Raw genomic sequence first — 27,886 nt, forward strand, 5'->3', positions numbered from 1 at the left:
TTTAACAGAGGGTTAGGGTTAGTTTGGTCATAGAAAAATAACAACATAGTTGACAACTCCGTTTAATGGTTACTAACAGTGACCCGCCAGAAAGTTTTAGCTGGATAACAAAAATTCTCTAAAGAGGAGGCATTGGAAGTTTGGAAAAGTGAGAGTAAGTTTGAGGGAAATATGTAAAAGTGAGGGGCCATGAGTTTTAGACAATAACTCTTAAATACAAGACTTAAATGAGGTGAATAATAAGTCAAATTACATTTTAGAATTTTTCGACCTCAACAATAAAAAAATCCAAAAATAAGGTATTTTAGTAAAAAAAATTCAGCACCCACATATAAATATAGATTTAAATATAATATAGATGAATTCCACTATAATACCATAAAGATAACACCTAAAAAACTTATGACGAATCAATGGTGACCAATCAAGGGTGCTTTGATTTCATTGTTAAATGCAGTATTTTTGAACCGTCATTGACCTGAATGGTTGGATCATTCAGACTGGAAACCATTCAGGTGATTGGTTCCGTTTTATCCCAAATCCGGTCTTTGGTTAAAACCGTTGAATTAGTCAATGAACCGTTGACCCAAATGATTTGATCATTGAACCGTTCGACCCAGAGAATGGTTTGCGATTTATTACTTCTGATAAGTTTTGTCATAATAACAATGAAAAGAGAAGATCTCTGAGATCTGAGATCTACTAGAGAGAGATGTGTGAGACAGTGAGATCTCTCACATTTAGAGATCTGGGAGAGGAGTCTAGACTCTAGACGACAAATCTGCAAGAGAGAGAAAGAGAGTGTGAGATCTGTGACTGAGAAATTTCAGATTTACTTTCATCGCCAGTTTTCCACCATCGCCACCGTTGTTGCTGCTGTAGTTTGCCATCGCCATCGTCATCACTGTTGCCACTATAAGTCGTTGTCGCCATCGCCTCTGCAGTTTGCAAGCCCTCCTCTTCTTCTTCTTCTTCTTCTTTTCTCTCTTCTAAACTCTTTCAGCGGACAGCTTCTCAAATTTCTCTCACTATAGACTTGTTCAAGGATTGGATTTTGGGGTTGGTCCATCAACATTTTACATTGCTTTGGGTTTGGTTCATTCTTAATTTTGGTAAAAGCTAAGCCCAAGCCTAGCCCATGAACACTCCACCCATCTGTTGACGAGAAGGATAGAATGCTGAACTTCTGAATGCATAATTGCAAGCAAGCAAGCATCATTTAAGATGGCAGGATTTGATCCCAGGCCTCCGCTATAAACAGCCGGAGAACTTTACCAACTGAGCTACCAGCAGTGAAACTAACGAGACAGGATTATCTGAACGCTATAGCTTCTGTGGGACCAATAACAATGCTCCACACCAGTTTTTTAATGCGTGGAACCCACAATTATTCAACATGCCTCATGTAATTTATCACTGGCATGAGCTATTATCATTGGTTCCACAGCTACAACCAATATGAAATTAAAAAATAACTCTACCCTACGAATTTCCATTTCGTGTTCTTTAGGCCGCAACTTGGGGTGAGATGAAGTTGAGAATTTGCTAAAATTTGAATGGGCACGGACGAGAACCTGGGCCCAATGATGCGTAAATTCTTCAAGTTTGTCATTGGACAAGAGTGGTGCAAATGTGAGCTGCACAAGTAGGAGCGTGGATCATGTACCAACTGAATTAATTTTCTCGGGCCTTGTGTCTGAGGCCAGGTACCTTCAAGAATTTAACAAAACTTACCTCAACCAAGTGTAGTGGCCCATCAACCTTTCTTAGAGCCCATTTGGGAGTGATTTATAGAAGAAAGCATGGAAAATGGATTCATGCTCTTTATTGCAGATTGGGCATGACACATCAATGGCCATGCCTCTATGAGCTAAGTTTTCTTTTACTGCTATGCGGTTAAGATAGCATTTCCAAATAAATCTCCATACGCTTTTTGGTAAGTTATTTATCCGGGTAAATGCAATTACATGGGTAAGTTTTTCCTGTGACACACTTATCAAGGTAAGTGCATTTACCCATGTTCTTTTATTTATCAAGTAAATAAGGCAATGACCATTTTAGCCATAGAAATCCATTATTAAAAGGGGTATTTTTGTCTCATTCAAGTGTTGGTAACTTTCCTCCTATGTGAGAAAGCTATTTATCCATCTAAGAGATGGGTATCACTTTCTTGGGTAAACGATACAAATAAAAATAAATTTTCCTTGGTCCTCACATAAAACTGACTAACTTTCCCCCCTCTCCAAATACAAGAAAAGAATGCCTCCTAAAAGTTCAAATTTTGGGGGAACATTTAAATCCTAAACAAGTTTTTTTTTTGTCTTGTAAGACAAATAATCCTCTCTGATTTTAATGAAAATTTGCCTTGGATCATCAACTTGTCTTCACCACCAGACCTTGGTAGTTCTATGTTACAAATCTAATATGTTGTTACATGTTCAAAGAAATTAAAGATTTTTTTTTTTCTTTCCCATCCTCTTTGTAATGGGATTTATGAGTAGGGGTGCAAATGGATCGAGTCATGATCTGATCTGATCCGAGATTTTATCTTATTAATTTGATCGAATTCAGATCACCCCTTGTCGGATCTTCAGATCGGATTTGGATCACCCCCTATCCGGCCTGATGTGTTATATATTTATAAACATATTATTTATATTGTATTCTTATAAATTTGTTATGTTATTTATTCTTTTATAGAAAACATGTATATATATGATGAAAATAATTAAAAAATACTTATATTTTTTACTTTTTCTTTATTTAAATTGATATATTTTATATTTTATTTTAATAATTTATTATTTTTTAAAGAAAACTAAATCAGATCCGAAGATCCAAAGGTCTGATAGGATTCAAATTCAGATTGAATCCTATCAGATTGGATCCGACCTAACATGAATAATGTTGGATCGGATTCGAATCCGATCCGTTTGCATCCCTATTAATGAGATCCTTAACCGACCTTATCTGAGAAGCATTCACCCTAGGGACCAACGGTTTGAAGTCAGAATACAACTTAAGTCAGGCCACTTATCTCTCAACCTGCTAACAAAGTCTAAAACCCTAGGAGCATCTTCTGGGATTTCAGTTGTATTCTGCTTTCAGTTGTAGTTTTGTGTCAACTTGATCGAAGGATTTATATCGAGTTATATCGGGTCCTTGGTTATGTTCCTGAAATTGGATTAGTTGAATGCTTTGGCTGTTCAGCAAGTTGTGGAACCGATCACGTCCTCAAGCCCTATGCCTTCCCAGTACTACAGCTTCACTTTCAGAATCCATATTTACCTAGATCATCCGCACCTAAATTTCTCTGATTGATTCATTCGGTTCTTGTTGTTTACCAACTGTAAAGAGGGAAGTTGCTGGAGAAAAAATGTGGCTGAGATACTCTGAGAAGGGTTTAAGACATGATTCAAGTCATAACATTTCGAAACCTCCAATGAACCCCTTGTTGGTGAGTTTTATTGTTCAAAAACTCATTCAGTTAGGCCACCATTGGTGAGCATTAATAGGAGTTGTCAATGTAGCCATCTAAATATTTTACATAACCAAACTATCCCTAAAATGTTCAATTAACCTTATTAAATAGTTTTATGATAAATTCTATTAATATATATTAAAACAACGATGGCCTGATGGCTACACCAGATGGCCTCTTCTTATTCCCTTATTCCCATCCTGCAATTCTAGAGGGTCTCCTTATATCCAAATTTCTCTCCATCCTTTCACATTGAAATTATTTCTCTTGTTATTTCCATTGTCCCTTACTTCCCACTGTTCCTCATTGTTTTTTCCATTGGAGGAAATAAACAACATTTACTCTTTATATCCCTTTTCTCTCATCTTCCCTCACCATCTTGGACGAAAAAAAATAGGGCGGATATGTTCATCATGAAGCAAGGGCGGAGCTGGTTCACTCACGTTTCAACACCTTGGTCTCCTCTCTTAATTATTAAGAAAAAACAAACGTGAGGTATTCCTTTGCACCAATTTACAATCGTTCTGATGAAAATAATGACCAAACCATTATTTGGGTATATTTGGCAGCCAAGTTACAATGAAAAACGACCACTGTAACTGAACAAAATTGTGTAGAAAACTTGATATTTCAGGCTTTCTTTATGAAAATATTGGCCAACACATCCTTTGGACTTTGGGACTTGGGAGCCAAAACATTGTAAACAAATGGGTTTTTCTGCTAAAAACACAAATTTGATTTGCTATTGTGATCGCCTTGTCCACTAATCACTATAGCTAAAAAGCGAGCGACGAGGATGTTGTGTTGGGTTTAGACGATTCAAACTGGATCCGAAATTCATATCCATGTTTATATTAGTTATACTCGGTCTAGCCAAGCCCATTGGTTTGGACTGTTTTCTAGGCCCAATTAATAGTGGCTTAACCAAATCTGTCATCTTAGGCCTAGTTAATTGTGGCCCAACAAACCCAAATTACTATTAATAATTAATAACTAGTGGATGGGCCCCAAGCGGTCGAACCGTCAACTCGTTGACCCGATTAATGGTTTTTGGCTGTTTTTTAATTGGGAAAAAATTGTTGAATTGGTCAACAACCCATTGACCTAGGTGATCGATCCGTTGATTCATTCAATGGTTTTTGGTCATTTTATATTAATTTTTGTTGTTAGAACGGTTCCGTTTTTGGGTCATATGAGTCACACACTCGAATGACATTACACGTATGGGAACCGTCCCTGGCCTGTAATTTTTTTTGTCAGAACGGGTTGTTCGTGTTTTTATTTTTTTTTAATTGGGAACCGTCCAAGCAACTAGTTCCGTTTTACTCCAATCCCAGTCCCTAGCTAAAAACCATTGAATCGGTCAACGACCCAATGACCCGAGTGGTTGAACCGTTAACCCGTTCAATGGTTTTTGGCCATTTTTATATTTTTAATTTTTGTTGTCAGAATGGGCCGTCCGTTCGAACTATGTGGCCAAACCATTAAACCAAAAATCAGTGACCAGAACGGTTCCATTTTCAGGTTGTATGAGTCACATGCTAGAATGACATAACACGTATAATGCTCCTTAATGGACCTCACACACTCAATTTTTTCCTATAATTTGTGTTGTTAGAATGGGTCATCCATTCTAACCGGACGATCAAACCGTCAACCCGAAAACCGATGGATAGAACGGTTCCATAATTTTTTGCTTATAATTTCTTATTGTCAGAACGAGCTGTTCGTTCAAACCGAACGATTGAACCGTCGACCAAAAAACCGGTGGCCATAACGGTTTCATTTTCGGGTCGTATGAGTCACATGCTTGAATGACATAACACGTTTGATAGTACTTAATGGACCCCACAAACTCAATTTTTTGCCTATAATTTTTGTTGTCAGAACAGATTGTCCGTTTGAATTGGATGATTGAACCGTTGACCCAAAAACTGGTGGCCATAATAGTTTCGTAATTTTTTGCTTGTAATTTTTGTTGTCAGAATGACCATTCATTCAAACCAAACGGTCAAATTGTCGATTGTCAGAACGTTATTAACAACACTTATCAATAATAGTAAGTAATTATAATATTTAATCAAATAATCATTAATGATAGTTTTAATAATATTATTTAGTTATTTTTAATATAACAGTAAATATTAAATTTATGAATAAGATTTATTATCAATATTCATTAGATTAATAATTACCAAAATTAAATTAAATTAACAGTATTTATCAGTAATAGTCAGTAATTATAATATTTTATTAAATAATCAATAACAACACTTTTAATAACATTTTCAATTGTTTTTAATATAACAACAATTACTAAATTTATTAACGGTATTTATTAATAACAATATTTATAATTTTAATTTAAAGTAAATATCTATTTTTTAATAATATTTATAATAACAGTAATTTATTAACTGTATCTTTTTAATAACAATATTTATAATTTTAAAGTAAATATCTAGTTATTAACAATATTTATAACAACAGTAATTATTAATTATAGTCACTAATTATATATTTATTAAATTACAATAATTAATTACTATAATAATCAATAATTACTATTATTTATATGACAGTAATTACTGGGTTGCTTTCACTTGGTAATTAATTAAACAAGATTAAGATTCTAGAAATACTATTAATAATTATCAAAAATTGTTAACATGAATGATTTACCATCATTTTTTAATAATATTTAGAAAAATGTTATTAACAAAACCATTATTATATAAATTTCTATAAATTATGGTAAATTACCCATACTAATTGTTTAATTAATTAATAAATATAAAAATCATCAAAACATGTGCGGCCCAAAAATTCAAGAAAAATTCATAGAACAATTCTATAAATTTTAGAGAATAATAAAGATTTATTTTCCAGATCATTTCCACATATCTGGGAACTAATTCCCAGAAAAAAGCGCTAACTATGCAAATCAGGTAGAACACCTTCTGCTCATTTGCGTAGATCCAGATCTATTCTAATTCGGTTCAAGACTTGAACCTAGTTTTGATACCACTGGAGGGATGGGAGATCCATCATATGGATGGTCAGACCCTGCAACAAGGTCGGGCAAAATTTCAAAAATTTTCTTTACTCCCATCTGGGAATCCTATTCCCAATTTAGAAAATTACAGTTCAAGGTTCGCTCTTATAACCAAATCAAACCAAATCTGAAACCAAATTAAGGGAGGGATATACCTGATACAGAATCCACACAAGAATGCTCGTCCCAACGTAGGTGTTTACGCCCAAAGAGGGTACCAAATCCTCCCTCCACTAAAAATGACACAGCTTAGGGTGAGGCAAAATCAACAGGTAGTTCTTCACCAAGAACTAGTGATTCTTCAGCAAGGATTGAATAGAACAGTGAGCACAACTTCTAAATTGTTTATTATGGCAAGAAACAATATCAATATCCAATCTTGATCCAATTCAAGAACTGGAGACCGAACAGGGTGGGGCAGCAAGAGTAGGAAGAAATAGAGCAGAAGGCAAGAGCAGTCTAACTGTATTGTCTTCTCTCTATATTCAACTAATGTGTCTTTTGAGGTTCGCTCTGCTCTCTTATTTATAGCCTTAAAGAGAAAATTTCCTAATCCCATTAGGAGTTTCCTAATCCATATCTTTAATTTGGATCTGGAATCTTTAAGTGATAAGGATAATCCCTTATCTTATCTGTAGATAAAGATCATCATTCCTAAAAAAATTAGGGATTCCTTTAATCCAAATCTTTATTTGAATCTGGATTCTTTAAGTGGAAAAGGATAATCCCTTATCTTATCTGTTAATCCAGATCCCAGATCCGCCTCTGTTGTTACAAGGCCAAGCTGAATTCACTACTGAATGCAGTGAACCCCTGAGTCCATCGCTATGGGCTCATAATGAGCCTAACATTTACACCAAAAGGTCATTGGGTCCAACCATCTTATGAAGGCCCAATGACTATGGGTAGATTCTAGATTAGCCCATCAGGTATAATCCTCAATGGTCTTACACTTAACCTCATAGCCCATAATGATCAAACACTGCCCGACAAGAGAGGACCTCTCCCTCAGTTGCAAAGTATAGTGCCACACTCTCTACTCACATGGATTTCAACGGTTGAAATCAACTGCCGGCAGTTTAGGTTTCCATTAGAGAGAGTGCATCCCCGATCATTCACTTTGTCCGACAAATGGGTTGATCTTGTCACTACGATCACCCAATCAAATGAATTCTTTGACTGTCCCAACATACCCAGGTTTTGACCCCCTCTAAGGATATCACTGATTGACTTATCAAAGACAACCCAATCCGACATATAGTGTAGTATCATAATCGAGTGTAGGGATCAGGTGTAACATTCTAGTTTTGCCCATCTATCTCCAAGGTCCAGGGCAATACTGAAATTTTGGTCCGGTTCAAGGTTTCATGAAACCCACATTGCATGTACCTCAGGTCTCACCCTAGCAGCTGAGACAAGCCACCCCAACCAACTTGATGGTACATCAGTATCAGCTTTGGCAGGATAAATCTCCCCAGATCTATCCAACAGTTGTGAAAATTCTAAACTAACACGAGTCTCATAAGTGTCCAGTTTAAGGGTTTTACACAGAAACACACTATAATAACATGAATCAAATATATACTTTATTCATTTACAATAAATGTCATAATGTACATAATGCTTATTAGAGCTAAGGGCATACAGTGCCTAACACTTTTAAAGTGTGATAAATAATTATTCTGAACTTTCAAAATGAACACAAGTCTGACTGTTAGCATTTCATTAGTTATTTGTCTAGGGATGCAATTTCTACCATGGGTATTCGTCCTTACCATCTTCAATTGGTGGGTTTTTTTTTTTGCTTAAAAAATGGATTTTGTGGAGTAAATGGGTTTTGGCACGGGTATAGATACAAATAGGGTATTGTATTAGGCTAAATCCAAACCTCCTCGACTAGTATATTATTATAAGGTATATGAACTTATGTATTGTGTGTTGAATAAAATAATGTTTTGAATTTTATGTGAAATTAATTGATTTGTGTTTTCTGCATGTTTAAATCAAATAATTGGAAATTTGATGTTTGCTCATGTCATTTTACTTGTTTAGTGTTTATATATAAGAAGAAATTAGATGTGGGTTGTAGACCCAACTCAACAATCCGGCCCACCCCACTCATGAATGTGGGGAGGGTGGAGGGTAGGGTCAGGAAGGGTTTTACATTTTCATGTGCGAGGAGGGTTTGGACTCTAAAAATCCAACCCACTATAGGTTTTGGGGAGGGTAAGGTCTAGAATTTTGAAAAAAAAAGAAAACTCTCCCCAAACCTACCTTGATTTCTACCCTAGCAATATGTGATGTCATGTGCCACCTTTGAACATTTCAAAATCCTAAAACTACCCTTCACATGTTTCATAAGACTGTTTCATGAGGGGGCTCTTTCGAGTTCTACCAGAGTGACCTTAAACAAAATCTAACCATTCTTTGAAACTAGCTCAATAAATTCATTATCTAAACTGCATAAAAAAATTAAATTAGGTAGTTTGGTAATTTTACCACTTAACATAATGCCCATTAATTAACAATGTTGGGCTTAAGTGTTGTTTTTGACTGCTTAAAATACTTGGTTATTGCAATTGAAAGTTGAAGCCCTTTAGTATCACTACCCCCAAAGTATGAATTTGGATTGGCTCCCCACATAGCACACCCCATAACACATCCCAACTATGCATTGTGAACATCTCCCTTATGCACATTGAGATGTGCAGAGCCTGTGGTGTGCACTTTTGTTAGCCATTCATCCTAAGAGGGCATGGGTCAGGTTTACAAGTTTGAATTTTGGAAGTAGTAGAGTACAATTTGGCCCAATGCCACATCTATTTGGACTCTTGGAGGCCCAAGGCTCCTTGGTGCTATGAGATGAATGGTTATGGGCTTCAATGCACTAGTTGCAATTTTAGTTGGAGGTGGATCAAATTCATTAAAATAAATGGATTATTGCTTAAGAAAAAGGCATTCTATGAATGATGCCTCCATGCAAGTGATGGAGCCAATTATGGGCCCAAGTTTTCAAAGTAAAATTAATTAAGCATGGAGAGTCCTTTTGGAATATGCACAAGAGAGGCTCTATGTCTAGTATTTGTGCTACCATACTGGAATGCAGATATCTAGTTACAAGCAAGGATCTTCTTGACTTGTGGGGTCAGGTTGGAAGATTGATATAACCCATTTGTTAATTTGCTGGTAATTTAGTGGGGGTTGAGTAGGTTAACTACAATACCTGCGTTTATTTGTTGCTATATTGAGTCTCATGGAACTTCAGGATATCTGAGAATATTAGTTACCCGATCGAGTAACCGATACCCTCTTACAAGGTGGATAAACAATTTATCCACCTGCTTGTTAAAGCCGATAAGCGCTCTCTTCTTCTCACCTCTCTTTACTTAAGTAACTAATATCATACAAGAATACTAGAAACTTGCTTATTTTGGCAAGTTTATATGAAAAACACTTGACTTGGGCAAACGTACTTAGTCATGTAAGTAAAAACTTGTATACGATGTTGAGCAATGAGTAGTTGATTGAGGTACAGGCCGAACACACAATCATAGTGGATTGAACTCGGCCAGACCATAACGGGCCAAACTTGCACATAGATCTTATACCAATTGTTATTACTTATTACTATTAGACCCGGTAAAAAGTTGACCCAATCAGCAAACCCGACCCAACCCGAAAAGACAGGGTTAGGGTCTCATATTTAGTTACCCGAATGTAAAAATGACACGACCCGACTCAACCCGAAAAAACTGGGTTGGGTTGGGTTGGGTCATGGGTCAATCCGCTGACCCGATTGTCAAGTCTAATTGGGATTATTTATGCACTATTAGAATTTTTCACTCTTTAATTTTTCAATTTAATCTTTACTTTTTATTGTTTACTCTTTAAATTGTTAAATGTTCAAGTTTTTTATTTTATATTTGGAATTTTAAGGTTAATTCTTTTAATTTTGATATTTTTCATATAATTTATTTTTTTATTTTTTTAAATTTTAATTATTTTTTGAATGACCCAAATTGACCTATGGGTCAATCCTAACCTGAACATTTAGGGTTAGGGTCTAGCATTTAACAACCCAGCCTGAAATTCAACCCGATCCAAAATCAACCCAAATACCTTGACCCAACCCGAACCCGATCCACCCAACCCAATTGCCAGGTCTAATTAGTACGGGCATGGGCTACCCAAAACCTGAATAGAAATTCTCTTGGAAGCAAAATGGTTTAAGATAAAAGAATGGACTAATTGGATCAATTAATTCTAGAAGTTGTTGCCAACGCCAAGAAGGATTACCCCAATTAATGGACTAATTGACCTCGAAACGTTTCTTTCCGCAATTTTACTCAACAACCAATCTCTCTCTCTCTATATATAAATATATGTAGCTATAATACACGAAACTTTGTTAGTGTTACCAATGGTATGCATGGGTTGATGATCAGAGTTGTAGGAAGCGAGGAAGGCCATGACGTTTAAGAGAGTGGGGAACAAAATTCCCATTCATCTCTCCACCGTCATCGTCCTCCTCGCTCCCTACTCCTCTGGTATATTGTAAAGCTAGCCGGAAGTCCAGCGGGATGCATCAGCATTCATCAAGAAGAGAATAGGAGATAATTCAGAGTAAGCAAATTAATTATCTTTTTTTTTTTTTTTTGTCTTGTGTTCTTGCCTTTTCTTGGCTTACCGGAAACAGCTAACTCGTCTTTTTCTTTACAGAGATTGCAGATCGGGTCTTGACCCTTATTGGTTTTGAATCTTTTGATTCCTCTCGAGTATGTATAGTTTCCAAAGAAAGATTTGAAAACCAGCAACTACTAACAGTTTTCTTTTCTTTTCTTTTTCTTTTGCAGGATGATTGCCATCACCGACGCTACAAGAACCTCTAACTCGAAACGATTACAAGTACTTCAGGTTTGCTTCGGATATACGTACGTTGATCTTACTTTGCTCCGTACCTGTCGTTTTTTTGTTCGTATCTGTCGAATCTCAAACTCATTTTAATAGAGTTTTTTTTTTTTTTTTTTTTTCCCGTTCATCTTTAGCGATATCTTTTTGTCGTTCCGGTTCCAATCTCAAATTTTAAATTGACAAAGTCTAATTCTAACTTCTTCAATCTTTCTAACCAAAAGCTTCAATGGACCGGGATCAATTTGCATCAGTTGGATGGACCAATAAGAAATATTGAATTGGACCAGAATGACTTTTTTTGGTAAATTACAAAATCTTTAAAAGCTCATTACCAACCAATATGGAATGCTGAAAAAGGATCAATTCTTACAAAGAACTTGATCACAATCAATAGGGTTTCAGACTAATAGGGTTTTAAAAAAACTAAAGAAAACCCTAAAAAAATTCAGGAGAAATCAGAAAAAAGCAACTGCTCCTCCCAGATCACTTTGATCAATTCTTGATTGGAGTCGATCTCAAGAAAAGATCACTTTGATCACTTTGATCAACCCTAATCTTGAGTTTCTTTTCTTCTCTTTGGTTCTTCTTGATCATCAGACTCTGTCCAATACCGCAAATAGTTCTTGAAAAGGTGTTGCACTCTGCCCATGATTTTCAAGAACCTGTCGATTACCAAATCTTACTAAAACTCCCAACCCTAGAAAGTTCTCATATAGTCAACTTGATTAGACTCTCACGAGAAACGGCTCTAATACCAACTTGTCTAGTAGAGACTGGGATCAGCTCTAGTCTACATGAGAATTCAAAATAGAGAATGGATTAATGAGAGAGAGAAGACAAAGAAAAAGATACCATAGAGGAGAGTGAAATAGGCTTGCCGACTCACTCGGTTATATATATAATAACTTAAGAGAAGTACACTTACAATATTGCCCCTACTAACTTAACATGTCAGCAACTTAAAATAACAACAAAAATAACTAATTTAACTTACTTACCCTAACAACAATGACATTAACAACAATATAAATAAAATAAAGACATTACTGCCCTACAACTCTACTAGCTCGTTAGAATCACAGGCTAACAAATTAAATGGAAATGATGCCAAGTGGATTGAAGATTGTGGAGTTCTTAAAATGGAGATGCGTGCCTTCAATGATAAGGTATTCTGATATACCTTTTGGGCAACAAATGTTTGGGCTTAAGTGGGTGAAAGGATTTGTTCAAATGAATTTGAACGAATTCAGCTGGGGATCCCCTCTTTTATTAGAATGAGAGTGGTTTGATGGTTATGGTTGTAGCTACTAGTTAGGGCTTTTTCGTCAGCAAAAATGAGGGAAATTGGGAGATGTTGCTCGATTGAGGGAAAATATGGTATTTTATGATTTCTTTTGTAGGGAAAATTCCTGATTAGTATCCTATACTTTGGGTTTAGTGTCAATTTGGTTCCCGTACTTTAAAATGCAACAATTCAATACCCAAACTTTCAAAATGTGTCAATCCGGCACTTGTCATTCACTAACCCGTTAATTAGCCATTAAGTGACATTTGAAAAGACACAAATGCCTTTTGATTGTCATCTAATTTTCTTTATCAACCATCTATATGTTGATAAAAAATGAATAGTCTCAAATCCTTGCCTCTTCTATTCATAAATTTTGGGATTACGTCTAAATGGGCATTTTGGTGATCCTAACTTTCTTGAACAAAGGTAAGGATTTGAGACCATTAAATTTTTGTCAACATTTGGATGGTAGATAAAGAGAGTTAGATGACACTTGAAGGTTATTTGTGTCTTTTACAATGTCATTTAACGGCTGGTTAACGGGTTTGTTAATGGCAAGTACTCGATTGACACGTTTTGAAAGTTTGAATACTAAATTATCACATTTTAAAGTTTGGGGACCAAAGTGGCACTAGACCCAAAATACAACGGACTAATATAAAAGTTTCATTTGTTTAAGTGACACGTTGGGGATAATTTCGATTTATTGTCCGTTTGAGTTACGAAAGGTTTTTATAATTGTCAGAGATTTCATGGAGATTTTTATATTTTACCCATTTTTTTTAACAAAATCAAACTGACCTGGGAACAACTTAACAAGAGGATCCCAACCAGTCAGAGCCAGAGGCCTCATCAACCGAACTCATAAAATGGACATCCAAATTTCAAATCCGAATAAAGCGGGGAAACGAGAAAACCCCATCTGACTCTGACCCATTACCCCAAAACCAAAACGCAACAGCTACACAAAAGAAGTTGAGAACCTACACCTTTCTTACACACTACGTTTCCATTTCTTCTGTCGCTTTGGCGCAGTGGATCCTCCCGCTACAATGGCGGAGAAGAAACCTCCGAGTCTCAACGAGCGACACAACCGCCTCCTCGAAGATATGTACCCCCAGAGCCGATCAGCCAAAACTTCTCCAGTCCCAGAGCAGCCGCGCAAGGTCAAGCTAGAAGGTCGACGCCGTCTCTGCAAGCTCTCGTCCGGAGACGACGACGATGGCGCCGGATTCGATGCTCCTAGTTTCTCGGGAATCACCGATTTTGTTTCTCCACCTTCAAAGGACTTCATCGATAGCGTCTTCGGCGGTGGTAACGAAATTGCGGACTTCAATTGTCCACCTGCAAAGCCTGTCATCGAGAGCGTTGCCAGTGGAGGTAACGAGATAAGGGATATACTTAACGAGTTAAGCTCGAGACTCGAATATTTATCCATCGAGAAGAGAAGACCAATCCCTAAAACGGTTGAGCCAATTGAAGGGTGTACTCCGCTGTTTACAGATGAAGTGCCCAAGAAACAGGTTGCTCCCGTTCCTGAATATGCCAGTGCTTCTTCCTCCTTTTCTCTCTCATCGGATCCCTCTAGTTCCTCTTCGGACTCTGCAACTCAGTTTAAGGACGCCGAGGATGTTGAGATCAATGCGGAGAAACACATAGAGAATCCGAGTAAGTCGTTGGATATACGAAGTGAATGTGAAGGTGATAACTTTGGTGGGGTAAAATTTGTAGAAAATGCTAGTAAAGGACATGGGTACAATGATGCGAAGACAAACAACGCTGTTTCAGTGCGACATTCTGTAGTTCCCTATGGTGACGGTGACGACGATGACAGTGTAGCTTTAAGCAGTAACGAGGCCAGTAAAAGTGTAAAGCATGAATCTCATAATGCTGTCTCCGAAAATTATACCGATGATTCGGTTGAGGATGATGAGAAGGATACAATTACTTTGAATGGGCCCATGTCGAACTACAAATTGCCTGGTAAAATTGCAAAAATGCTTTACCCGCATCAGCGTGATGGGTTGAAATGGTTGTGGTCTCTTCATTGTCGTCGTACCGGAGGAATTTTAGGGGATGACATGGGTTTAGGCAAAACAATGCAGGTTTGTGGAAATTGTTTCCACCGACTATTATTGCTTTCCTTTTGGTGATTTATTTGGTTAGATTTATTTTTTGGGTTTTCCATAATGCTTCATAGAATATATAACATTAGTTTTGGTTTGAACTTGGAAATAAGTGGCATGTTATAAATCATGAAATAGCCTCTACATTTCTTTTATTTTAGATCGCTTTAAAAAAGAAAAAAAAGGAAATGGTACATGATGGAGCGCGATCCGGCCGGTCTTAGCTGTCCGTTGCCTTGCTTCCGAACGGGGTAGCAGGGAACCTGAAACGGAGGAGATGGGAAAGCTCCGGGGGGAACCCGGTGTAGAGGCTCCGAAGCTGAAGTTAGAATCTTTCAAAAGCAAGGTAATACCAGATAGCGCAAAGTTTGCATACCTCCGTTGTCGGGGGGTAGGGGGCTCTTATAGTCACTTCGTGTACTCGTCCCGAGGCCCTTGTCAGACCGGGTATGATTACCCTTGCGCTTGTCAACTCGGTCGTCGTCCCTTCTGCTGAGACAGAACCGTCACTGCCTAACCGTCTAACTGGAGATGGCAGCGTCAGTGGCGGTGGCAGGTGGCCGTTTAGAGTGCTGCTGCCAAACGTCAGATCCTAAGTCAGTCAGGCATGGCGCCCTCGGGCACGGACTTCCCTGGTGTCAGGCATGGTACGACTTGTTTGGCTTTGGTGCCCAGAAGATGATGCGAAGTGCTGAGCGAGGCGGTCTTGAGCTCGGAGGTATCCCGAACTGTTACAAGGTGGGTCAGTTCGGCGAAGTGTATCCCGAGCTGTTACAAGGTGGGTCAGTTCGGCGAAGTGTATCCCGAGCTGTTACAAGGTGGGTCAGTTCTGCGAAGTGTATCCCGAGCTGTTACAAGGTGGCAGTTTGGCGAAGTGTATTCCGAGTTGTTACAAGGTGGGTCAGTTCGGCGAAGTGTATCCCGAGCTGTTACAAGGTGGGTCGGTTCGGCGAAGTGTATTCCGAGCTGTTACAAGGTGGGTCAGTTCGGCGAAGTCTATCCCGAACTGTTACAAGGTGGGTCAGTTCGGCGGTATGCCCTTTTTCCCGCTTAGGCTTGGCCCCTTCTGCCGAGCTGTCGTTTCTGCCACGTGTCACATAATGAAGAGGTCGGGCCAAATCTTCCTTCATCAATTGCCCCCCACTCCTTGCACCGAGGGTCTTGCCATGGTGCAGGGAGTTTTCGCGAGGTAGCTGGTGGATTTGTCCCGTCCTTCAAACCTTCACTGTACGAGACGCTTTTGCTAGGGTTCTTTCGGTTTCCGAGGAGGCTGGGAACGTGCTTACTCAAGAACGCTGGTGGTTGTGACCGCGCGTTTTAAATTTCAAACCAACTCGCGCCGCTGGGACGTGACAGCGGGTCATTTCAAAAAGGCACGCCACTGTAGTACGTGCACGGTCGACTGTCAGGGAGACGTGCGGCGCGTCAGTTTCGAAAAGACGCGTGTCGAAGCGACGTCGGTTTCAAAAAGACGCGCTGACGTTTCGCTTTTTTCAGAAAGACGTGCGCCAATCACGTCTTGACCTTAAGGGTTGTGCGGCCGGTAAGAACGTTGGCCGTCAGATCGTCTTCGGTCTGCACGGTCAATTCTTGGTTACTGTAGCTATAAATAGTGGGGGACCCCGGTTGTTGTCACTTCTGCGGTTTGTCTACTGAGCTCGCGTCCAACCTTTCAGCTCGCGTCCAAGTCTTTTCCAGCTCGCGTCAAGGCTGTTTATACAGTTCACGGTTCTTTGGTTTTTCTTCAAACTTTCCGGTGAGTACTTTTTTGAATTCGTCTTTTCCCCAATGTTTAGCTTTGATAGCTCAGACGATTCTTCGAGTAGGGCCGATGTAGGTTCCACCAACCGAGCCGTGTCCCCAGATTGCCTCAGTGATCCTGAGGTGGAGTTTGAGGACTACGAACCAGTAGGTCGAGTCGCTTCGGGCAGTTTGGCGTCTACCTCCCGCCGAGGTCGGATGCTAGACCGATTTGGCCCTTCAACCATGACGCCTGAGGGGCTTCAATCTATACTTCTGTCTTATAATCTTCCTGGGGGGTACACATATTTTATTCCTTCGGGTAGCCTTCCTTGGGAACACGGTCCCGACGAGATCGTGATTTTTCGAGAGCAGCTTGCTGCAGGGTTGCGACTTCCTTTCCATTCCCTTCTCGTCGAAGTTATAAACCACTTCGGTGTCACCATTGGCCAGCTTCATCCGAACTCTATCCGGAACCTGGTGGGGACAATTTCCCTCTTTTGCGAGCAGAACTTTCCCTTAGACTTGGAGATATTCTCCTCTATCTTGATGCTCAAGAGACAGGCGGGTTCTCTTCCTGGGGGGAGACGGGCGTATTACCTTACTCCTCGCCAGGGTTTCAAGATTCTGCACGATCTTCCTAATAAGGTCCCGGCTTGGAAGCGGGACTACTTCGGCGTGCGAAGTGCACAAGGATGGCCCTTTCAGACCGGGTGGGGTGAGGCCGCTCCCGATTTGGGCGTAACTCTTGATAAAGAGACGGTGAAGGGTCTCCGGCAGTGGGCACGGCAAGGCTTAAAGTGCCATCACTACTTAACGGAGGCTAAGCTTTTTGCAGCCGGCCTGAGTTCGGGTAGGTTTCTGGCTATGCAGTTTATTTTTTTTTATTTTATTATTATTATTTTTTTGATGTCGAACTCGTTTCTGTAGGTGTGATGGATGCAGAGAGAACTCGTAGGGGGCGTTTGTTCCAAGGTATGAAGAGGAAGCGGGTCGCCAAGCGAACTCGTAACGAGTTGCCCCTGGATGAGGAGCCCCAAGCCCCAGACCATACGCTAGAGGATCTGCCCAGGGAGCCCGAAGTGACTCCATCGGTGCACGAGACTGTCGGGGCGCCTTTCGCTGAAACCATTCATACGGGCGCTCCTGCTCACTCCGGGTCTGCTCATACGCGGGCTGGGCCCTCAGGCTCGGGAGCTCAAGGGGAGTTTAGGAGCGTGTTGACGCCGAACTACGTTCTTCAGAAGAGTAGGGACGCTACTTTCCCCGAGGAGGTCGCGGCGTGGACCGATCTTCCCTTGAATCAGGTTGCTTGCCGCGCTGTAACACATGCCATGGTGGTAAGTTAGATTCTGTCTTCCTTTTTTATTCTGTTGCTTCTACTGCCATTTTGCTCACTTGTTTCTTTTGGTAGGTGAATTCTTCGATTCATGCCTTGGCGGCCCAAGTGGAGAGGAGATCGCGACAGGCGCGAGCTGCTGAGGCTGCCGCTCATGCTGCTGAAGAAGCCTTCCGTGCTGCAGAGGCAAATACCCGGGCTGCTGAGGTGGCTGCTTATGCTGCTGAAAAGGCTGCTCGCATCGCGATGGCCAGACAGGCGAGGTCTCAGCGTGACGCCGAGGCCATGGAGGTAGTTGTCAAGCATATGGTGGACTTGAAGTTGGATTTGCAGCATCAAGTCGAGTATCTTCAGGAGGACATTAGGGAGAGAACACAGATTTTTTCCCAAGGCATTGAAGACGCCAAGAAGAAGGCAGTTGAAGACTACATCGCCTCCCCGCGTTTTGACGATCTGATGGTGGACTCTTACAGGAGGGGGTTCAAGTTGAGCCGGTGGATGATCCGGAATACATACCCCGACCTCGATGTAAGTGCCATAACCACTTCGCGTATAACTCAGGAGATGGCCAATGCTGCTGATGGCGAGCCAGACTCTGAAGGAGAGGCAGGGCCTTCGGGTGTTGTTGAAGTGCCTTCCGATGGCGAAGAAGTGGCTCCGGGCATGTAAATTTTTTTTTTTTTTTTTTGCCGGTGTACTGTTTCTTGCAATGGAGTGTCTTTTTCCCCTTGCTCATCTTCCCCGAGCTGTTTCTTTGCCGGGTTTTTAAATTTTTGTGGCCTTTTATGCCGCGAACTGATTTTTGCCGAGCTGATAATGTGCTGAAGTTCCTCGGCTTGCCTTGTGGCACATGGCCTGATTTCGTCCACTTCGCTAGGTGCTTTATAGGTAGTATCGCCTCAAGTTCACGATGTTCCACGTTCGGGGTACTCGTTTGCCTTCCAAGGTTTCGAGTTCATATGCACCCCCGAGCGCTGTTTTTACTTTATAGGGCCCTTCCCAATTAGGTCCAAGCTTGCCGACGCCGGGTTCGGGCACCATAATCTTACGGAGGACCAGGTCGTCGACTCGGAAGCTTCGTTGCTTTACTCTGCTATTGTAGTAGCGAGCTACCTGCTGCTGGCATGCCGCTGTTCGGATGTGCGCGAGGTCCCTTACCTCGTCCAGTAGGTCGAGGTTGGTGCGTAACTCATCTCCGTTCGTTTGATCGTCGTATGTTTCTAATCACAACGTTGGTATTTCGATTTCCGCCGGGATCACCACTTCAGTGCCGTAGGTGAGGTTGAAAGGGGTTTCTCCCGTGGCTGCTTTTTCGGTCGTTCAGTGAGCCCATAAGACACTTGGTAGCTCCTCGGCCCACAATCCCTTAGCACGATCCATACGTGCTTTCAGTCCGCGCAGGATGGCTCTGTTCATCACTTCCGTCTGGCCGTTTGCCTGTGGGTGCGCGACTGACGTGAAATTTTGCCGAATCCCCATGTTCTGGCACCACTCTTGGAACTTGATATCCTCGAACTGTTTGCCGTTGTCGGAGATTAGAACCCGAGGTAATCCGAACCGACATACTATGTTCTTCCAAAAGAAGTTCTATATGTTTTGGGCCGTAACAGTTGCCAGAGGTTCGACTTCTATCCACTTCGTAAAGTAATCTACTGCAACAACTAAGAATTTTCTTTCGCCTGTTGCTGGTGGGAATGGCCCTAGGAGGTCGAAGCCCCATTGTACAAAGGGCCACGGGCTGGCGAGGTATTTGAGGTCGGAGGCAGGTCGGTGGTGGATGTTAGCGTGCTTTTGACACTTGTCGCATTTTCTGACGAGCTCGACAGCTTCTGCCTTCATCGTTGGCCAGTAGTATCCTTGTCGAAGTGCCTTTTGGGCGAATGCTCTACCCCCCAAGTGTCCGCCGCACAGGCCTTCATGAGTGTCGCGGAGTACAAACTCGGCTTCGGTAAGTCGCAGGCACCGCAAATAGGGGAGTGTGTACGACCGTCGGTATAACCGTTCGTCTATTATGACATATTTGGCCGCCTGGCGCTGCACCCTCTTGGCCGCATTGCGTTCTGCAGGGAGGGTTCCGTCTATCAGGAAGCTCGCGAGTGGATTGATCTAGCTCGGCTCTACTTCTAAGATGGGAGCAACCTCCTCTGTCCCCCCGAGAATACTAGGCCTAGGTAGGTCCTCTATGTACACAGTTCTCATATTGTTGTGACTCGTGCTGGCTAACTGGGACAGGGCGTCGGCCTCAGTGTTTTCGGACCTCGGGATTTGCCTGATGATGTGTGACCGGAAGTTGAGCAGGGCTTCTTTTACTTTGGCCAAATATGCGATCATGGAGAGATCGCGTGCATCGTATTCGCCGGTAACTTGGTTTACCACGAGCTGAGAATCGCTGTAGATGACCAAGTGTTTTGCCTTAACCTTTCGCGCTAGGTCCAGCCCGGCGATCAGTGCTTCGTACTCTGCCTCGTTGTTGGATGCCGCGAACTCAAAGCGTAGTGCGTACTCTACTTTTGTGCCGCTCGGGCCGCACAAGACTATTCCAGCTCCGTTGCCCTGCCGGTTCGAGGAACCATCCACGTGAAGGATCCAGGGCTCCTCATCCCAATTCGCTCTTCGCCTGATCAGGAGAGATGCCACACTGGGTGCTACTTCACGGGGTTCGAACTCTATGGGCTCAGGAGCTCCGGGTTCGCCGCAAATGGGGACCTCGGGCTCGACCTGTGGGGCTTCGTGGCTGAAAGTGCACTCGGCGATAAAATCTGCCAAAGCTTGGGCCTTGATAGCGGTTCTCGGTTTGTACTGGAGGTTGTACTCGCTGAGTTTGATGGCCCATTTCGTCAGTCGACCGGAGACTTCGGGTTTGAGTAAAACTTGTCTAAGAGGTTTGTCAGTTAGGACGATGACGGTGTGAGCCTGGAAGTACGGGCGGAGTTTCCGAGCTACTATTACTAGGGCGTATGCTAGTTTTTCTATCTCCAGGTACCTTGCCTCTGCTCCCTGCAAAATTTTACTAACATAATATATGGGTCGTTGGACCCGGTCTGTTTCCTTTATTAGTACCGAACTGACCGCCTCGTCGCTGGCCGAGAGGTACAGTTGTAAGACCTCGCCCACCTCGGGCCTGGCTAAGGTTGGCACACTAGCGAGGTAACCTTTTAGTTCGTCAAACGCGAACTGGCAGTCCTGGGTCCACTCGAACCCTTTGCCTTTGACTGCCTTGAAGAAGGGTAGGCAGCGGTCTGCTGACTTAGACAAGAAGCGGCTTAGAGCGGCTATGCGGCCGTTTAGCCTCTGAACCTCTTTTACTTTCCGAGGTGGTTTCATATCTAGAATGGCTTTTATTTTGTCCGGGTTCGCCTCAATACCGCGTCGATTGACAATGTAGCCTAGGAACTTGCCCGAGGTGACGCCGAAGACACATTTGTTGGGATTCAACTTCATGCTAAACTGATGCAGAATTTGGAAAACATAATCCAAGTCTTGTATTAACTCTTGTGAAAACTGAGTCTTGACGACCATGTCGTCTACATAGCACTCTATCTTCGTACCAATCAGGGGTCGAAATAGCTTATTTACAAGTCTTTGGAAAGTTGCTCCGGCATTTTTTAGTCCGAAGGGCAAGACTTTGTAGCAATACATGCCGAACTCGGTTATGAAGCTGGTTTTTTCCTCATCGGATGGGTCTATCCTAACATGGTTGTAGCCCGAGTAGGCGTCCAGGAAGCTTAGCAACTCGTTTCCCGAGGTAGCATCCACTAGGCGGTCAATTCTGGGGAGGGGGAAGCAATCTTTCGGGCAAGCTCGGTTCAGGTCGGTATAGTCGACGCACATGCGCCACTTGCCACTTGCCTTTTTTACCAACACCGGGTTGGCCACCCAGCTCGGGTAGTGGACTTCCCTTATGAAGTTTGCGGCGAGGAGCTTCTCAACATCCTCGTCGACCGCTCTCCAGCGTTCTGGGGCTAAGTTGCGTTTCTTCTGTCTAACGGGTCTGACTACAGGGTCAGTATTAAGTTTGTGAGTTATCAGTCCGGGGCTAATGCCGGGCATGTCGGCCGCGGACCAGGCAAAAATATCTAAATTTTTAAGTAAAAAACTCACCAGTTCGGCTCGTAGGGGGTCTTCGATGGAAGCTCCGATGCTCAGTGTGCGAGCTGGGTCCGTAGTTGAAGTCGGGATTGCGACTGTTTCCTCCGTGGGCGAAGCTCGCTCCTCACCTTGCTCCGCTGGCCGCTCCAGTTCGAGGTCGTCGGCCGCCTTGGTTTTTCCCTTTAGGGCGGCAACGTAGCACTTGCAGGACTCGAGCTGGTCGCCCCGCGCTACCCCTATACCGAAGTCCGTAGGGAACTTCATGGCCAAATAGTAGGTGGAGACCGCCACCCGTAGGATATGCGTGATCGGCCGCCTTATTATGGCATTGTATGGGGAGGGGGTCGCGACCACCAGGAAATCATGGTCGAGTCTGACCGTACAAGGCCATGTGCCGACTTCCACAGGGACAGTTACTTTTCCGAGGGGCCTGACTTCCTCTCCGCTGAAGCCTACCAGGGGAGTGTTCGCGGGCTTCAGCTCGCTCCTCTTTAACTGCAGCTGGTCAAACGCTGATTTGAAGAAAATGTCCGCTGAGCTGCCCAAATCTACGAGTACGCGCCTGACCTCGAAGTCGCTGATCCTTCGCTTAATGACAAGCGCGTCATCATGGGGGTAGTGGACTCCTCGCGCGTCGTCCTCCGTGAAAAAGATTGGTTCTTCGGTCTTTGGTCTTTTTGGGGGGTTCCGTTCTTCGAGGGCCGCTTCGCAAACTGAAGTCCGGGCTGCTGCCGAGGTACACCCCGCTACCACCGAACCTCCCACTATTACATGGATGGTTCCCCGAACTGGCCTCTCTTCCGGAGGCTGCTTCTGCAACGGTTCGGCAGGTCTGTTGCTAGACTCGGGGGCATCCTTTTCGTGCTCCCTTTGCCGACATGCTTTATTGTTATTGCTGTGCTGTACAAAGTTTCTCAAGTATCCGCGACGGATGAGTCCCTCTATCTCGTCCCGGAGGTTATTACACTGTTCGGTGCTATGACCATGGTCTCTATGGAAACTACAATACAAATTCTTGTTTCTCTCGTTCGGATTTCCTTTTAGGCGAGGTGGCCACTTAACGTACGGAGCGTCTTTGATCGTCATTAAGATCTCTGTCCGCCTCGTGTTTAACGGCGTGTAGTCCGTCCGAACTGCTAGGGGGGCCCGGAAGGACTGGTTCGGCTTCGGCTCCCGGGTCGGGTTTTTTCTATTCACCGGGTTGGAGAGCTCGCCTTCTCTCTTTCTTTTCTCGTTCCCGCCTTTGGTTCGTTGGTTGATTTCTTCCTCTGTCCTCATGAACTTATCCGCGAGTTTGAGGAATTCGGACACGGTCGCGGGCTGATTGGCCACCATGTGCCATTTGAACTCTTTGTGCGTCACCCCTCTTTTGGCCGCCGCGAGCTGCACTGCGGGGTCCAACCGCGGTATTTGCAAGCATGCTTCGTTGAACCGCTTGATGTAGCCCCGAATAGATTCTCCTTCTCTTTGGACCACTTCGAAGATGCTTTCCTCTGTTCTGGGGCACCGTCGGTTGGTGACGAAGTGTGTGGTGAAGACTTGCACGAACTGGGCCCAGCACTTTATCGACCCGGGGGCCAGGTTCCTGTACCATGTGCGGGCTACCTCCCTGAGGGTGGTGGTAAAGGCCACGCACATGCACGATTCGCTAGCCCTGGCGAGGTGCATTTGCGACTGAAAGGCGTCAACGTGGTCGTTGGGGTCGAAGGACCCGTCGTACTTGTCCAGAGGTGGGAGCTTGAAGTCTTTGGGTAAGGGGACCGCCAGGAGTTCGATGCGAGGGGGGAAGGAACGGAGAGAGCCGGGGCAGCCCCTACCTCGTACGAGCTCGTGTCTCTGCCTTTGAATTCCGACAAGGCGCGGGTGGCGGTTTGGCGACTTCGCCGGCGCCTTCGCCGTTGAGCGGGCCTTGTGTTGGCGCTGCTGGCCTCCGTGTTACCGAGCTCAATGGGCCCGGAGTGCTGGTGGTCTGCCGCCAGGGTGCTGAATCGGTTTTCGGTGAGCGGGAGCTCGGGCTGGGAGCATCGGGGTGCTGACCTCGCGGGCGAGGTTCCCGACCCGCCTGCGGGTTGCGAGGCGAGGATGACATTTTTCTCTCTTCGGCCTGGGGACGAGGCCTGGCTGTTGGGGTGGTTCTGGGGCCGGGAGGCCTTCGCCTGGCGGGGGCGCCCATCCTGCGGGGAGGCCTTGACCGGCCTCGGAGCGGGGTGGCGAGGTGGAAGTAGTGGTTGGTTCAGTGGTAGTTGGGGGAACTGCTGTTGATAGTGATACTGGGAGATGTTGTGCAGCACTTGGTGCTGGTGAAGCTGGTGTTGCTGGAACTGTTGCATTTGGGCTTGCATTGCCCGCATGCACTGCATCAGGTCCTCCAATCGGTCTTGGCTAGTTGCCAGGGGGACGGCAGTTGGTTCAGTGAAGGTTGTCTCAATGGGGAGAGGAAAGGGGACATTTGTGGTAGGAGGGTTTACGGGTGCCACTGCTTGTGGCGTGTTCAGGATGGGGATCCCATCCGCCGAAAGGGGGATGGTGAACTGTCCAACGCACACTACGGGGACCTGAAGTTGCTCCCTGGTGGCGTTTGTCTCCGTGCCACGTCCGGTGTTGCTGGAGGAGGCCATGAGTGTTGGGTTTTTTGAAGAAAAAAAAGGGGGTATCGAAGTTTGGAGGGAGGCTTTTTGAAGCGTCTTCCCACAGACGGCGCCAATTGATGGAGCGCGATCCGGCCGGTCTTAGCTGTCCGCTGCCTTGCTTCCGAACGGGGTAGCAGGGAACCTGAAACGGAGGAGATGGGAAAGCTCCGGGGGGAACCCGATGTAGAGGCTCCGAAGCTCAAGTTAGAATCTTTCAAAAGCAAGGTAATACCAGATAGCGCAAAGTTTGCATACCTTCGTTGTTGGGGGGCAGGGGGCTCTTATAGTCACTTCGTGTACTCGTCCCGAGGCCCTTGTCAGACCGGGTATGATTACCCTTGCGCTTGTCAACTCGGCCGTCGTCCCTTCTGCTGAGACAGAACCGTCACTGCCTAACCGTCTAACTGGAGATGGCGGCGTCAGTGGCGGTGGCAGGTGGCCGTTTAGAGTGCTGCTGCCAAACGTCAGATCCCAAGTCAGTCAGGCGTGGCGCCCTCGGGCACGGACTTCCCTGGTGTCAGGCATGGTACGACTTGTTTGGCTTTGGTGCCCAGAAGATGATGCGAAGTGCTGAGCGAGGTGGTCTTGAGCTCGGAGGTATCCCGAACTGTTACAAGGTGAGTCAGTTCGGCGAAGTGTATCCCGAGCTGTTACAAGGTGGGTCAGTTCGGCGAAGTGTATCCCGAGCTGTTACAAGGTGGGTCAGTTCGGCGAAGTGTATCCCGAGCTGTTACAAGGTTTGTCAGTTCGGCGAAGTGTATCCCGAGCTGTTACAAGGTGGGTCAGTTCGGCGAAGTGTATCCCGAGCTGTTACAAGGTGGGTCAGTTCGGTGAAGTCTATCCCGAGCTGTTACAAGGTGGGTCAGTTCGGCGCACCCTTCTAGCGTTTTTCCTTTTCTTTCTGCATTCAATTGGAGGTAAGGGAAAGGGCTGAAAAGGAGTGATCGCCCTCTTCCCTTGGAGGTTTCTATGCCTCCAGTCAAGTTGTATGTGGTCGGTTGCTTTGGTTTCTGAGATCGCCCTCTCCTAGTAGAGGAAGAATAGAGGGCTGAACTGTGTGTGCAGTGGCTGTCGTGTGTGGACTGATTTCCTGCTCGTATGGTTGTTATTTCAGTGATAAGGTAAGAGATCTCAGTGCATGATATCTGTTATGGATTAAATAGGAAGTGTGTTTCAGACCATATGCTAGGGTTTCAGATAGTAATGTGCTAGGGTTTATGTTGGTTTCTTTGTGCATTTCGAAGGAAGAGATATGATCATATAGTGGTGAGATTTCAGGTAGTTGTAGGAGTAGGGTTTGTGGTGTAAAGAGCACACTTTTCAACAACAAGTGCTGAAATCAGTGTGACGGGTGTGATCTAGGGTTTGTGGTGTAAAGAACACACATTTTAGCAACAATAAGTGCTGCAATCAGTGTGACAGGAGTGACCTAGTGGTGTGCAGTGCAGATCTCAGTGGTAATAGAATTCAACAAGTGTGCAGAATTGGTGATAACATAATGGGGGATAATAGTGATTATAAACCTAGTGTGATGGTGCCTACAAAATACCTGAATGTTCAGATGACCTCCATTAAACTAAATGGAGAGAATTATGTGCCTTGGGCTAAATCCGTCGAAGTCTTTCTGAAGGCAAAGAAGAAGGTAAAACACATAAGAGAGGAGAAACCCTCCTCTGACTCTCACGATTATGAAGACTGGGAGCACGAGGATGCTCAGATCATCACATGGTTGTGGAATAGTATGGAACCCAGGATTAGTGTGAACTTCATGTTTCTTGATACCGTCAAAGATGTGTGGGACCATGCGAAGAAATTGTATTCGGGGCAGGACAATACAACCACAGTTTATCAGCTGTATCAAGAGTACTTTAACCTGCAACAGGGCAATCAGAGTCTTGGGGAGTACTATGCCAACATGAGAAACATACGTAATGAGTTGAATGTCTATCATCCTCTCACATCTGATGTCAAGATTCAACAACAACAGAGAGAACAACTTGACGTAACTAGATTTTTGGTGGGACTAAAGTCTGAATATGAACTAGTACGGGCTCAGTTATTAGGAGGATCAGCTCTTCCCTCCTTAGAAGAGGTATTTGTTCGACTCCAGAGGATTTCTATCGGATCTACTGAAAACTCTAATATCTCAGATAGATCTGCCTTTACTGTATCGAGAGGCCGTGGTGCTAGAGGTGGAGTTAGGGGAGCTCAGTCTGGCCGTGGTGGTGGTAGTGGTTCTGCGTATGGCCGAAGTGGCAATGGTGGGCCTACTCATAATCGTGGTGGTGGTCGTACTGGGGGCAGAGATTCAGGGGGAGCCCGTGGTAGAGAACATGGCTCAGGCCCGAGGAAGTGCACTCATTGTGGTATGGATGGACATAACATCAACTGTTGTTATGATCTACATGGTCCACCCTCAACCTGGGCTAATCATGCCGCGACCGGTGACTCAAGTTCCAGCTTTAGATAGGAGAATCATTCATCTGATCAGATGCCTCCTACATCCACAGATGGTCTTGTGAAGGAGATGACGAGTGTTCCCCATGATGAATATGAGGGGTTTATCCAATCACAACAGAACACGGCGACTTTCGCTCACTCAGGTATGGCTTGTTTGGCATCCACACCCAATCCCTGGATCATTGACTCTGGAGCCTCCGATCACATGACTGGAACTCCAGGTGTGTTTTCCTCCTTATCTCATTGCTCAACATCACAATCTGTCACCCTTGCTAATGGTTTCACATCTTCAATTTGTGGTGTTTGTAATGTTGACTTAGATCCTGTATCCCTCTCCTCAGTTTTGTATGTTCCTAAATTGCCCTTTAATCTTATGTCTGTTAGTAATCTGACCAAATCACTTAACTGCTCCATTACCTTTTATCCTTCTATGTGTGTTTTTCAGGATCTGAAGACGGGGATGAAGATTGGTGGAGGGCATGAAGCAGGTGGACTGTATTATCTTGACGGTGGTGGTGGTAGAACTTCAACAACTCTCCAGTCATTCCTTTCTCCTCTCTAGTGGCACTGCCGATTTGGTCATCCGTTGCTAAAAGTTTTGAAGGCCTTGGTTCCGTCCTTGAGTCAGCTTTCTGTTTTGGATTGTGAGTCGTGTCAGTTTGGGAAACACCATCGTGTTCCCTTTAGTTCTAGGGTTGATAACCGTGTGTCGAGTCCTTTTTCTTTAGTTCATTCAGATGTTTGGGGTCCCTATAAAGTTATGTCAT

At 43.9% G+C, this 27,886-nt stretch overlaps 2 protein-coding genes across 2 annotated transcripts in view; both read left to right on the plus strand.

The window, feature by feature from the left end:
* Positions 1-13,622: 13,622 nt before the first annotated feature.
* The window catches only part of LOC148873875 (protein CHROMATIN REMODELING 24-like), an 89,158-nt gene continuing 74,894 nt past the window's right edge, over positions 13,623-27,886 (plus strand). The window contains exon 1 of the mRNA XM_088962007.1: positions 13,623-14,840. Within this exon, the coding sequence (XP_088818133.1) occupies positions 13,788-14,840 (1,053 nt within the window). The 5' untranslated portion in view covers positions 13,623-13,787. The remainder of the gene's footprint in view (positions 14,841-27,886) is intronic.
* LOC148873876 (uncharacterized) lies at positions 14,872-27,683 on the plus strand. Its single transcript, XM_088962009.1, has 3 exons — positions 14,872-17,941; positions 18,016-27,340; positions 27,565-27,683. Exons 1-2 carry the CDS (start codon positions 17,537-17,539, stop codon positions 18,607-18,609), a joined length of 999 nt encoding a protein of 332 aa, XP_088818135.1. The 5' UTR covers positions 14,872-17,536; the 3' UTR covers positions 18,610-27,340; positions 27,565-27,683.

This window comes from Nelumbo lutea, chromosome 1, assembly GCF_056320005.1.
Source record: "Nelumbo lutea isolate HS-2025 chromosome 1, American lotus-T2T, whole genome shotgun sequence".
Lineage (NCBI taxonomy): Eukaryota > Viridiplantae > Streptophyta > Magnoliopsida > Proteales > Nelumbonaceae > Nelumbo > Nelumbo lutea.

Coding starts and splice junctions, on each gene's coding strand:
- LOC148873876 (XM_088962009.1), top strand. CDS start 17,537: ATGGATGCAGAGAGAACTCGTAGGGGGCGTTTGTTCCAAGGTATGAAG. Junction 17,942..18,015: donor CTGTAACACATGCCATGGTG/GTAAGTTAGATT, acceptor TTCTTTTGGTAG/GTGAATTCTTCGATTCATGC.